The 13,130-nt window shown below is 44.3% G+C and overlaps 1 protein-coding gene across 1 annotated transcript in view; it reads left to right on the top strand.

The window, feature by feature from the left end:
* Window positions 1–3,717: 3,717 nt before the first annotated feature.
* The window catches only part of Fim (plastin-2 fimbrin), an 89,967-nt gene continuing 80,554 nt past the window's right edge, over window positions 3,718–13,130 (top strand). The window contains exon 1 of the mRNA XM_037432333.2: window positions 3,718–3,936. Coding sequence (XP_037288230.1) covers window positions 3,865–3,936 — 72 coding nt within the window. The 5' untranslated portion in view covers window positions 3,718–3,864. The remainder of the gene's footprint in view (window positions 3,937–13,130) is intronic.

Below are 13,130 nucleotides of genomic sequence, written 5' to 3'. Positions count from 1 at the left end.
CTAGAGTGGGAAGAGTTAGAAATAAGAGTTAATGAAAAGTACCTTAGTAACCTGCGCTTTGCCGATGACCTTGCATTGCTGAGTAACTCAGGAGATGAATCACCACTCATGATTACGGAGTTAAAAAAAATAGAGATGAAAGGTTGGTCTTTAAGTTAATCTGCAGAAAACGAAAGTAATAGCACATAGGTAAAATTATATATACGCAGACTGATGAAAGCTTTATTTACACCCACTTTACAGGTGATGACTCAGTCGTCGCGTAGCATTCCGATAGCGTAGCACTTCGTTCCAGTAGTGGTTCACGTTTATCTGCAGCACGAAGATGATTCGGTGCACCGCAAGTGATAGCAATCACAACGCCAAAATATACAACAAGTCCACAACTCAACACTGCCAAGAGTTAGCTCACCGATCAACGAGAGCCCCACGTCAATGCATTGATACAACTTGGACGCCAGCACATTCTTTTTTTAGGGGGGGGGGGGGGGGACTTTGGTTATTGGTATGCCATATTAAGGATATTACTTAACTGATTCCGCATGGTTGCCATATTTGTCCTCATCATTCATACTGAAATAAACTGTTAACAGTTGATTTCCTTAGCGAACAATTTGGTGCATTCTGAGCATTCCGTCAAGGCCGCCACGGCTCCGGAAAGTTTCATGGTAGTAAGTGTTGCTCCCTGTGGTTTGAAAGTTGTTTTTTCAGTTTTCTCATGGAACCATCATCTTCCAGTTAATCCCTCTGCGGACTAACGATCGAGGGGACGAAATGCAGCACTTACTGCCACTTCACTGTTAAAGTGTATATAGAAGCAACCAGAGTACGCTTCAGAATCGAACAGTTTATATGTTTCATGGCTTGCGGTGCTTTGGGCAAGCTTCGCCAATTTTCGCGCCTCTTTGTAGTGAAGTAATAAATCGACAATCACTACAAATTGCACACAAGCAACGAGCTGCGTACTTGTGTATTGCGGAAATATTAATGCACTGACGATTTTGCTGCCTACCTCGTACTGAAAGCAAATGTGTGATGTTGTGATCATGTGTTTAACTTATTATATATGTTAATATTTTTCTTTGAGTGTTTTTCGGTCTGTGTCGATACATGCAGAATATGCTATTTTAAATGTCTACATTTGAATTTATTTTATCTTATTGAACTTCTGCTCCTCTGATTGTGTTCGTATGAACTTACATTACCTATTTGAAGTTTGAGATAGTGTTCGGTGACACTGTGTTTCTACCTCTTATATTTTCATGTATAACACTTTCGGTCATTACTTTGTCATTATATTTTACTACGTATTTTTGCTGGGAGAAACGTAACCTGCTCAGGTTTGATCGGCCGGTTCCTGCCCGCGGTAAGTTATCTTTTGGTCTTCACTATGTCGTAATCACCATAAATGGCATCACCCATAATATTCTGTCCTTTGTAGTGGGTCAGTTCTGATTAATCCTGCTTATCGAGAGTATACCAAGTGCTGCCATAATGGCACCAACCTCTCCTACTCGTTATTACAAAAGAAAAAGTCAACACTGCAGTAATATCAGGACTTGTAGAAAAAAAATGAATTATATGTATAATGCTAAGCAGTTAGCAACACGGAAAATTCAAGCACGACTGCCACTTATGTAGATGCCTCAATAAAGTGAGCGAAAAATGTAGTTGTTTCAAAGATGGTGAAAGAATGTGCGTACAGGATTCGATGAGCATGCATTCGAAAGCACGTGGTGATTAGCCCGAATGACGTCCTATATGGACTTGTTCGTCGTCAATTGGCTGGGAGCAGAGCGCCCAAGAAGAAGTACAGGACAAAGAAGTACAGTACGAACCTTCGGTGCTTCCGATCTGGGCTTCAGCCACGAGAACGTTTTCTATGTAGTTTGCATGTACCTTAATGAAAGTAAAAGAATTAAGCCTTTAATTGCGTAATTACTATTTCTAAAAAAAATCCAACATACACAAGAGCTTTGTTTAGCCATGCTGATTCCTATTCAAGGTAATGAATGATTGTCTGATCTGAACTAGTGACAAACAACTATTGCACTCCTTTCATTCTGCCTAGGGTGTCTTTTTTTTTTCTTTTTTTTCTCTGGTGGGCGGTTTCGATATTGAATTAAAAAAAATCCTACTGAATTAAGTCATCAATTCTTGGCCGATACCCCTGAGTGGGTACGAGCCATGTCTGTGGAATCATCATCATCATCATCATCATCATCATCATCATTATCGTCGTCACCATCATCATCATAATCATCATCATCACCAATGAGCGACGAACACAGGCGCAGTGTGTTCCTCCTGCACCGGTCCTCATCTTTTTCCCGTGCTATGCTAGAAGCCAGTTTCTTTTCGCTCCCCTGCTTACCGGGGGTAAAGGTGCGAAGAAAAGGGCTTTTTGAAAGCGAGATGATGGGTCCATGGCCGCGATCAGGAGTAATAAGAACACAAAAATCTAAACAAAAAAAAAGAAGCGCGCCGTCATAATTCTGTGTACTGAAAAATGACATCACCTAAAGTGTCCGACAGTTTGTAGGTATGGGGCATAATGGGCGTCTTCTTTAGAAGATTTGGCGAAGGGGGCCAGCCATCCTCCAGCTCTCTTCACCGTTATGATGATAAGAACTACTTAGCAGCACTTATAAAGTCACGGCGACCACTGGTCATCTAGGATCACAGCCTGAATTTGAAGAGAAGATCAGATTAGGAAGTTTGCGGAATGGGAGAGGCCTTTGTCGTGCAGTTGGTGCAGTCAAGCTGATGATGATGATTAGGCTGAGAAACAGATGTTTCTTCGGTTTCGGCCAACGGCCCTACAGACCTGTGCGCGAGAAGGTCGCGCTATTTCCGACATGGTTCAAGTGCATTTACGGCCATGTAGCAAAGTGCATGAAACAATTTTGGTCAAATTTCATATACATATAATGTAGTATAAAGCTGTTACATCCAGAGCACAGACATAGCGAGGGGAGAAAAGGGTTGGGGGCTGATACCCTCCCCTTTTGCCAAGGCTTTTCAGTTTTGCTTTTGTACAGCTTCCCGCACACAAAATCACATGCAAGGATATACATAAAGAATGTTTGAAACCGCCTTCCGAAAACATTTCTAGCATTGGAGCCGCTGATGCAGGGCTCCAATGATGCCGCAACAACAGACCGGAAGTTCAATGACCGGCAAGAACGTTGCCCTGAAACTGAATGAGGGGAGCAAAGCTACTACGTGTTTCAGTTCATGATAAAGTGACAATGACACTCGCGGTTGCCATACCACGATAGATTCCGGCTTTCGAACTCAATTGAGTCACCTGTGTCGCAACTTGTTTATACACCGCTTCAATGAAAGCAGCCGCGCTGACTCAAGCACAAGTACGCGCGCGTCTAATTATGTTTTATAATACTTGTTTGCTTAGTCCGCGCCCCCGGCCGAGAATCGCTGCTCGAATATTGTTGGCCCGCAGCCATCTTACTCCGCGAAATGGGGTCACGGTTCACGGGCATGCACGACTCCTCAGAACGACGTTTGTAATCTCGCGCCCTCATTTCGGCACGCGTGAACGCAGCGCCAGCGCGATGAGCATCGCGCGCACGCGCGTTTTGGCCCTCGAAGCTGCATGACGTCACCTCTCTGCGAGTACGTCACGCGGACGGCGCGGCGAAAGTTGCGTCACAGGGCGTGATTCACATCCGCGAGGCGGCGCCGCGGTCGCTATCAGTGGCGGTGGCAGTTGCCGTCGAGTCAGAAAATTCACCGCCGGACCTGGCCTGTGAGTGCGTGCGCGTGCTACGGTGAAGCGGCGTCGTCGTAAAGCAGGCGACCCCTTCGCTTGTCAAGAAGGAACCCGCAGGACTCGTAACGATCATGGCGGGAACGCGACAGTCTCTGCTGCTCACGGACGAACAGCGTGAAGAGCTCGGCGGACAGTTCGAAACGGTGAGTAGAGCCGAAAAGGTGTGTGCACCTCGAACAGGTGGTCGGAGCACCCGCGTCATCGACGCCTCGACGCGCGCTACTCGTAGCTTTGGCGCCCCCCCCCCCTCCCCTTACTTTCGCGAAAAACAGGGAGGGGGTCGTTGATGGTAGGGGGGGGGGGGGGACTTCTTGCGAAGAGCTGCATTCTTGGGGGGCCACGCGGCGGCCGACCTGCCGCCACCGCTCGTTGCACACTTGGCCTCCGTATCTGAGGCGCCACCCGGGAATTCGGTACCGGTCAAGCCGTGCCATGCCGGAGCCTCGCGGGCGGCTCTGTGTATTGTGTGCGCACGTTGTCTGGCGACCCTATCGTGCGCTTCCCGCGGGAAAAAAATAAGCGCCGGACGGTCACTTTATTCTTTTTGTTCCGTTCATACTGCCGGCTGAGAGGACAGTCGCGCCGCTGCCGTTTCCTCTGCGTGCTCGCAGCGTGTCGCTTTTATTTTTCGCACGGTTGTGTACTCCACTTTCCGGGATATGTGGAAGTTAACGGCGGACAGTCACAGGTAGTACGCGAAGTTATCTTTCAAGCCCGTTCGAAGTGAAATGCTGTACATTTTCGGCACTCGCCACACCTGTCGGGGCTTCGTTGTTTCGCGCTCAGAGTGTTGCCGTCAATGCCACGAATGGGCGAAGCTCGCGACTTTATAGATCCCTACAGTTGAACACTAGATGTTACGGTATAGCGTCTCCGTTGATTGTATAGCGCAACTTGTTTCATTGCTAGAATGTATAGCGCCCTGGATGCTGCATGCGTTCGTCCGTCTGTGGGGCCATACTGTCAAGCGTGATCAGAATTCTCGTAAACACTGGTGATACCGCATGTATAGCTTTTCAAATGCGCGTGATAAGGTTGGATACATAAAGAAGCCACACGTTTACTGCGAGTGGAGTTCACAACGGCTGCTCCGTTAGCGCAGTGGGATTTATCGGAGTCGGTTCGGAGCACGGGAGTGGGAAAAGGTTTGTGGTCAGGGGCTCCGGAACCGGGCAGGGGGGCGACACTGCTACAACCCCCCTTACTCCTCGCCTTAGCAAAGACAGATATGTATAAACGTCCCTTAAATATATATATATATATATATATATATATATATATATATATATATATATATATATATATTCCTGTCCACAAACGTCGCGCCCACACTGCAGATATACTTCCGGAGCCCCTGTTTGTGGTGACCTCGCCGCTGACGCGTAGCCAGACAAATTTTTATCTCGAGCCCAGAAGATAAATCCTCGTGTCGCACTTAGTACGGCGGCAACTTTTGCGACTGTAAACATTAGCAGTGTCCCGCCCCCCTCGCCCTCGTAAATATGCTAAGAACATTGTAGCTTCGATGCAGCCCTACTGGTCTTATGGTAAAGCTTTAAAGATACTTCGCGTTACAGGCGCCAAGCACAAATGTATGCGACAAAGTAGCCTTCCTCTGACGGCGTTAGCTTCGAAAGCAACTGCCGTTTGTAAAATGATGCCGCTAACTATTGAGCCTATACACACCTATGTATGCAGCCGTGTACAGCCCCACAATGAGGTTACTGTACTACTTTGCTGCAGTAGTAAAATGATAACGGCGAATGTTGGCGTAGCGTACATGCACCGATAGCGCGTCCGCTTCATGTTGCGAGTCAGTCGTACAGCCTGACAGGCGCGGCATGCCGGTGGGTGCTAGGAGTTGCTTGTGCCGTGAGGGTGAAAGTACACTGCTGCACTTTTCATGAGCCGAGTAACTGCTGGGCGATTTTCCAAGGTCGAAGGGCGAGGCGCATCGTCCTTATTATGTACAACAAAACAGAGGCAATTCGGGCTGGTTGGTATTGCGTCTTTAAATAAATAAATAAAAAAATAATATATACATTCGTGCGTGCATAGTCCGTTGACGCTTCCTTCAGCCAGAAAGCCGCAGTTTTCTCTCGTCATTGCTTTTTTTTTTTAACATGATATGCAGCATCACTAATTTTTTTTTATACGCAGCGTCTGCTGGCTGACCCCGCCGCGGTGGTCTAGTGGCTAAGGTACTCGGCTGCTGACCCGCAGGTCGCGGGTTCGATTCCCGGCTGCGGTGGCTGCATTTCCGATGGAGGCGGAAATGTTGTAGGCCCGTGTGCTCAGATTTGGGTGCACGTTAAAGAACCCCAGGTGGTCAAAATTTCCGGAGCCCTCCACTACGGCGTCTCTCATAATCATATGGTGGTTTTGGGACGTTAAACCCCACAAATCAATCAATCAGTCTGCTGGCTGTGCATCTCATGTATTTTTGCATGCACTCTGATTACGCAGCAGCTCCATGACGCAAGACTTACCAATTGACGCGTTCGTTGAATATTGAGTCATAGGAATCGTTTATAAATGACGGTTTTTAGACGGGCCTTGTTTTAAGTATGCTTAACAAACTCGTTGTCCATATCAACACGTCCGGTTTCGAAGCTGCCTCAACTATAGTAACAGTGTAAAAGTTTGAAAGGTGAATTCTCTGTTCTTATGCAGTCTTCTGTTCTTGACTAACGTTTCGTGCTCGATTTTTTTTTGTTTTCGCGAGTGACACTATTGATTCGAGCAGTAATTTTATTCAGCCTGGTTTCGCAATGCGCGCAAAACTTTTTTCCAACAGTTGCTTCAATCACAACTTTAATTCGATCAATGAAGCGCATCATGCCATCAGTTTCCCAAGGGTTCACGTGTGAAGTGTGTCCGTTGCGAATAATGAAACGTCTAGGAGGAAAAGCACAATAAAAGAAAAGCAGGAACGTAAATCAAGGCTGAGCTCGTACACTGGGGAATTAAGAGGAGAAAGGTTTGACAGAAAAGCTGTCTCAAAGCTTGCCTAGTCTGTAGGGACTTCCAAAACTGTCCTACACCTCTCTAATGTAAGCAAATGCTTTTCACCACCGCGCAAAGCACGGTGCTCTGCGAAGCTGATCGGTTTCAAGCTTATTTATTGCTGTATCTAGGCAGAACTTGGCACTAGCGAAGTTGTAGCAAGTATGCTTGGTCTCCGTCTTTGCCTTATCCCTAGTTCGCCACATGTTGTACTCACCTGATAAGGACTGTGGTGTTCTGCTGATGGCTCAAACTCTCCGCACTTGCTGCGCTATAGCTACATGTTGCCTTTTTTCATTCTCAGTGGAGAGTGGTTGGATTTACCCATTTGTTGTGGCCCATTCCCGTTTAAAGTGATCATGGTTTCGTGATGGGAGATACAAAAAACAATTTTCTAAACAGTTATTTCCTGCTAAAAGAGTAAACCACTGTGGTGCCACCGACTCTGTAAATGTTCTGTGCTTGATGTCAAAGATGATTATAGCAGCCTCGCATCCTTTAGAAATGACGGCAGAGTTTTCGTTGCTTTCCGGTAACTGCGATGGGCAGTTCTATGGTCCCCGTCTTGTCGACGCTGAAGGAATTTCCTAGGGCGGTAGAACGTCAATTCACATTCTAGTTGCTAAAAATCGTGCGCTTTGTTTAAACTGCCATTTTTCTCGTCGCCTCAGCCGTAATTTCGCTGTGCTTCTCCGTTTGCCTTGAATGGCTGCCAAATGTTGTGGACGTGGCACGTGAACTGACTGTTTACTCATGGTGCCGCCCCTTTCCGTCGCCGGGTTACGTCATGGCCCGTGATTGAACACGCTATTTTTATGTACAGCGCATAATAGTGTACATCATCACTCTAGAAACATTTCTTACACCGCAATCGTGTCTGATGAAAAAATTAAAAAAATACGAGCTCTAGCTTGTCTTCTTTCTGCGTTGTTCGTTCCTTCGTTGGACAGTGATATTTATTTATTTATTTAGCAATACTGCAGAGCACGGCGTGCTCCGTGTAGGAGGGGTTGTAAATTGATTGCAGAATAAAGAAAAACTATATCGCAATCACATCGAAATAAAAAATAAAAAAGCTATAAAAATGGGAACACAAGAACAATGTCTAGTAAAATCATGAAACATGATTTTTCAGTTCGCATACAAAATCATTGGCATCAAAAACAGTGGAGGGCAGTTCTAAGGAAAAAAAAAACTGTATTTATGCGATTTCGTTTTAGCAAAAATTGGGGCAAGTACCGTACTGTGAATGTGTATACTCTTCCTAGGTGAGTGGGGACGTATGCAATCAGGCATGGTTGCTTCTTTAGTTCTGGTAAGACAATTGTGCAGAGAAATCAACCCGTTGACCTTTTTGCGCGATTCTAACGATGGGATGTTGTGTTGCCTCGTTAATGAGGAAGGCGAGTCCGTCATTCTATACTTCTTAAATATGAAGCGCACTGCTTTTCTTTGAACCCGTTCTATGCGAGGCTTTTGTTTTATCCGGGTATTATTATTTAAATGGACGCATTGTCTAGCTAATGGGGATGGGAGATTGGGCGAGTTGGTTAATGTTGATCTTTAAGACGTAAGCTGTAAAGACGGAAGCAGAAGTCATTGAGGAATGCATGACATATGGTGATGAGAAAAAGAAAACACAAATATACCCGATGGATATCAAGGGGTGCGATGCTCAAAGTTCGCAGATTTGTACGTAATAAAAAAAAATGTTCAGGCATAAAATAAACCGGCTTTCGCAGAACATCATAGATTCCTCGTCATTGTGAGCAGCTCTCGTAAAGTGGTGGACATGAAGATATTGTGATGGTGATGACCATAACGTCATAAGTCAACTGATACAGTGCTTCCTCGCTCCCCATTTTCTTTTTCCTTCTAGATCAATCTTTGTCGCCTTTTAGAAAAGTCACTGTGTTGCTCCTGGCATCCGAGTTGGAGCCGAGTTTAAGTAGACGTGTTGTAAAAGTTCTTTGAAGGCGAGCTGCGCGAAAATGGACTATCGGCGTCGAAGCGAGTGGTGTGGAGGAGCATCATTACGGGGTGCACATGACTTCATCGCATGCCACATATCGTCGCTTGGTCGAAAGGTTGCCAATCGGGCAGGCAGTGCAAAATAGTTTCAGGCGCAAAACGTCTTCGGTCAAGGGGTCGGGGATATACATCGACTGGACGAAAAAAAAAAAACTGTCATCGCCTTTCAGAAGTCTTAGGCGATTGGATGAATGATTCTTTGGCATTTAAAAATTGTAGCTGCGTTTAAGCGGTCCTTCTTTTTTGCAGGATTTCACGTGCCGTGATCGTGATCAACGCAACACAATTGATCACGCCCCTCAGCTTCCGAGCTTGGATCGAGAGCAGAGGGTTCCGCGTTTCTCACGAAACACGCCCCCCTGGTGCCGTTTATTGTATATGTCACATTTTTAAATTGCCTCTTGTCTCTTCAGTGTTGATGAGATGAGCATTTATTGTCCCGAAACAGTGTTCGTGAGCTCGGGGTCACCCTAGGGGGAAGAGTTCCTCATTCCAGGAATCCTCTGGCTGAATCCTCAGGAGAAAATCGCGTGTACGGGGCCACGTCGATAGAAGAGACATAGTACAGGCCCGTGTACAACGCCAGTTGGTTGAAATTTCCGGAGCTCTCAATTCTATACGGCGTAATAATAATTTCAATTGTTGCGGGTTACAGGTATTACTCCCTTGTTGAAGGATTTAAGCGTGAACAAAGGAATGGCTTTTCACCCCCCAAGTTCCTTGTCAGCGCGCATTACCCCCGTATCGGGATATTTAGCCGTAAAACAAAAGAGGAAGTTCCGCGTTATCTTGTTTGTGAAACGTTGGCGGCAACGTGTTTGATGCCTGGGTGAGTGTGTGTGCGTGAATGTATCATGTGTTTGCGCTCAAATTAATTTTGTGAAAAATCCACCCGAGCCGCCTGTCAAGTGCCGGCCGCACATGTATGTCACGTCGCACTGTATTGTTGAGGTCCCGCTGAAGTGCGCACATTTCAATAAGAGGGCATCGACATCGAGCTCGTACTCGACCCATGAACCGGTGAATTGATATTACGAGCATTTGCTTCGAAACGCGCTGATGCCAGTGAGCTCGTTTTTTTCTTATGTATAGTGCTATACGTACGGTTCCAAACGTAATACGTTCGTAACGTATTGCATTTGGAACCTTGAATTCTTAATGAGTCATGGAAGCTGTTACGCAATGCACTGTCCTAGAATATGCTCTTTCCTGTTCGCATACAAAAGAAGGGAAGTGGACTGAGTGTGATGTGTTGTTTGAGCAGAGCTGTTGCGCTCGGAGTGTGCAGCGTGCTGAAGTTAGAAAATTGACATTATGATGATGATGATCCTTGTTATTCTGGCGCACACCCTTAAAGGGGGATCGGCTAAGAACCGGGCAGCAGGATCTTTAAGTAAAAGGCTATTGGTTTTAAAAACACAAAGTAATTTTGGACTGATATATATATATATATATATATATATATATATATATATATATATATATATAAGGGAAAGAAGTGTATACCTAAGGGCTCGTTTTTCCGTGTTTTTAACACAATAATAATGAGATATAACAGACAGTAATGCCAAGGAATGTACAGGGGAAGTTATTAACATTAATGGAATGTAAATAAGAAGAAAGAAAAGTGGATGAAAAAATTACCAACTGTAAGCAGGAATCGAACCTACGACCTTCGAATTACGCGTTCGATGCTCTAACCACTGAGCTATTACAGCGGCACTCCCTCCATCCACTTTTTTGGGTTTATCTGTGAATTTTAGAAGTAGGAGCGACAGTCAGCGCCATCTATAAGCCAAACAACGAGTGTGAAAACACTCTTATGCGCATGTTTGGCGTCACGTAGCACGTAAACTTATTATGAGCGGGCAGCTGATTAATTGTCCCTCTTATACAACCTAAACACACCAAGTCTGCCAGTACGAGACCCTCGTTCAATGAAAATAAGGGAAAGAAGTGTATACCTAAGGGTTCGTTTTTCCGTGTTTTTTAACACAATAATAATGAGATATAACAGACAGTAATGCCAAGGAATGTACAGGGGAAGTTATTAACATTAATGGAATGTAAATAAGAAGAAAGAAAAGTGGATGAAAAAATTACCAACTGTAAGCAGGAATCGAACCTACGACCTTCGTAATTCGAAGGTCGTAGGTTCGATTCCTGCTTACAGTTGGTAATTTTTTCATCCACTTTTCTTTCTTATTTACATTCCATTAATGTTAATAACTTCCCCTGTACATTCCTTGGCATTACTGTCTGTTATATCTCATATATATATATATATATATATATATATATATATATATATATATATATATATATATATATATATATATATATATATATATATCAAGAACAGCCTAAAATTGAAAAATGAGTATATCTGGGGAGCAAAGATCGATGCAGGCTATCAGATGTGATTTGAGACAGAGGTAATGGTGGGTCTAAAACAAATGATATGTATATAAAAAGACACTTTAACATGGCAATCGCTTTGTTTCAATTATTTAGTCAAACATCGCAGAGCAGACGTCCCTGTGGCTATAACCAAATTTAATGCTGCCAAACTACTGCCACATTAACTCTATTACTGCCACATTTAACTCTAATCCTAATTTTTCAAGTGGAGCTACCAGGTATCTTTTCCGCTGATAATTTATATCGGCGACAGAATAAAAAGAAATGATCTATCGTTTCTATTTCTTCGCAAACCTGACGTAAAGGTGACGCCTTTAGACCAACTTTATGGAAATAATAATTTAGTTGCGGAATTCTACAACGCAATCTGCTATAAGCAACTTCCACTTGTCGTGTTGCGCGCTACTCTCTATTCCAGCAGTATCTTAGATGTGCGAAATCTCGAAATTTATCCAATGAGTAGGAGTTGAATTCATGCAAACAGAGGTTTCTAAACCTTATTGCGGTCGCGTAAGCTGTATCAAACAAAATCGGGATAAGGGAACCGCTAAGAGATACTGTGGCTAGTGCATCCGCCATCTCATTCAGATATGTGCCACGATGGCCAGGTAGCCATAACAACTGAAGTTTTCGCAAGTTTGTCGGTATGAGTTGTCTAAACATATGCATAAGTGTTAAGTTGGTTCCCGAAGACAGAGCAGCACATATATTGAAAAAGAATCTGTAATTATGAATGCTTCTGATTCGCCCAAAGGGAGTTTCCGTAGTGCCAGTAAAATAGCAAATAATTCTGCTTTGAATAATGGTGTGTAATCTGTAACCGAAAAGGACCAGTCAAGGGAACGTGAGAAGATACCTGCCCCAGCCTTTTCATTTTATACGGATGCAGCAGTCGCAATTATGTTGTTCATATTCACGTGTACCAAGTAATCCCAAAGCCGATCATTTAGATATTCAAGGGGGCGTCTCAAGGGGGTGTGGAAGGACATGAGGAGTACAGATAGAAGTATAAAGGGATCAGAGAAAACGATAGGTCAGAAAATGTCTGAAGCGAGAGAGAAAAAAATGTAGACCGAAATGGAAGAAATATATATATTAAGCAAGACATGGAGAAAGGAAGATAAAGAAAAGTAAAAGCGCAAAAAATAAGGGCAATCGTACTATAACCAAGGGGCGGAAAAAAGGCACATGTGAGGATGAAAGCCGAGCCAAGTTTGGCGCAACTAGGTGACTCAGTGTTGCGCGGATTGGCGCTATATAACTGAATGAATTTAAATTTTAGAGGCACTGAATTATAAAGAACCCGGGTAGGTCAAAAGTATTGGTTCCCTGCTATTGCATGCCGTGATATCGTGATGTAATTTCTGTATTTAATGATTTACTATATCGACGCACAGAACGACAGAACTTAAATTATTTTGATGATCTCTTTTTTATGGGTGCCATCATCTAAATAGTTTTCAACAGTGCTAACATGAACCTGCCCTCGACTTTGATTGCAGATATGCGATGCAAGCTGCAGGTACACCGCTTTCTGTCTCGTTCACGGGATACCTAGTGTTGCACGAACGACCGAGAAGTTTTTGAGAAACACTAAATCATGTGAAATGCGGTCTTGGTAAAATAGAGTTGTCCTTAGTTGGTGGAGGATCGCAGCGGCGTTTATAGGGGAGTTAATGGCTGTTGCTGCGACGGTGCTTAAATACTGGAAGGAAATGCGCATACCATCCTTTTTGATTTTCATTTGGGCTGAGGTAAACCTTTTGGTGGTGATGGTATAGTACGCCGAAAACCCGGAGACGGTACACAAATTTGGCCCTATAAGGTGTGGGGCGTCTTTGTGTATGCTCCGTTTTCCCAATAACAGATGGCCTCTCGG

Source organism: Rhipicephalus microplus, unplaced genomic scaffold, assembly GCF_043290135.1.
Source record: "Rhipicephalus microplus isolate Deutch F79 unplaced genomic scaffold, USDA_Rmic scaffold_14, whole genome shotgun sequence".
Lineage (NCBI taxonomy): Eukaryota > Metazoa > Arthropoda > Arachnida > Ixodida > Ixodidae > Rhipicephalus > Rhipicephalus microplus.
Note: the sequence above shows the minus strand (reverse complement) of the source record. Positions and strands in the feature narration are given on the sequence as shown.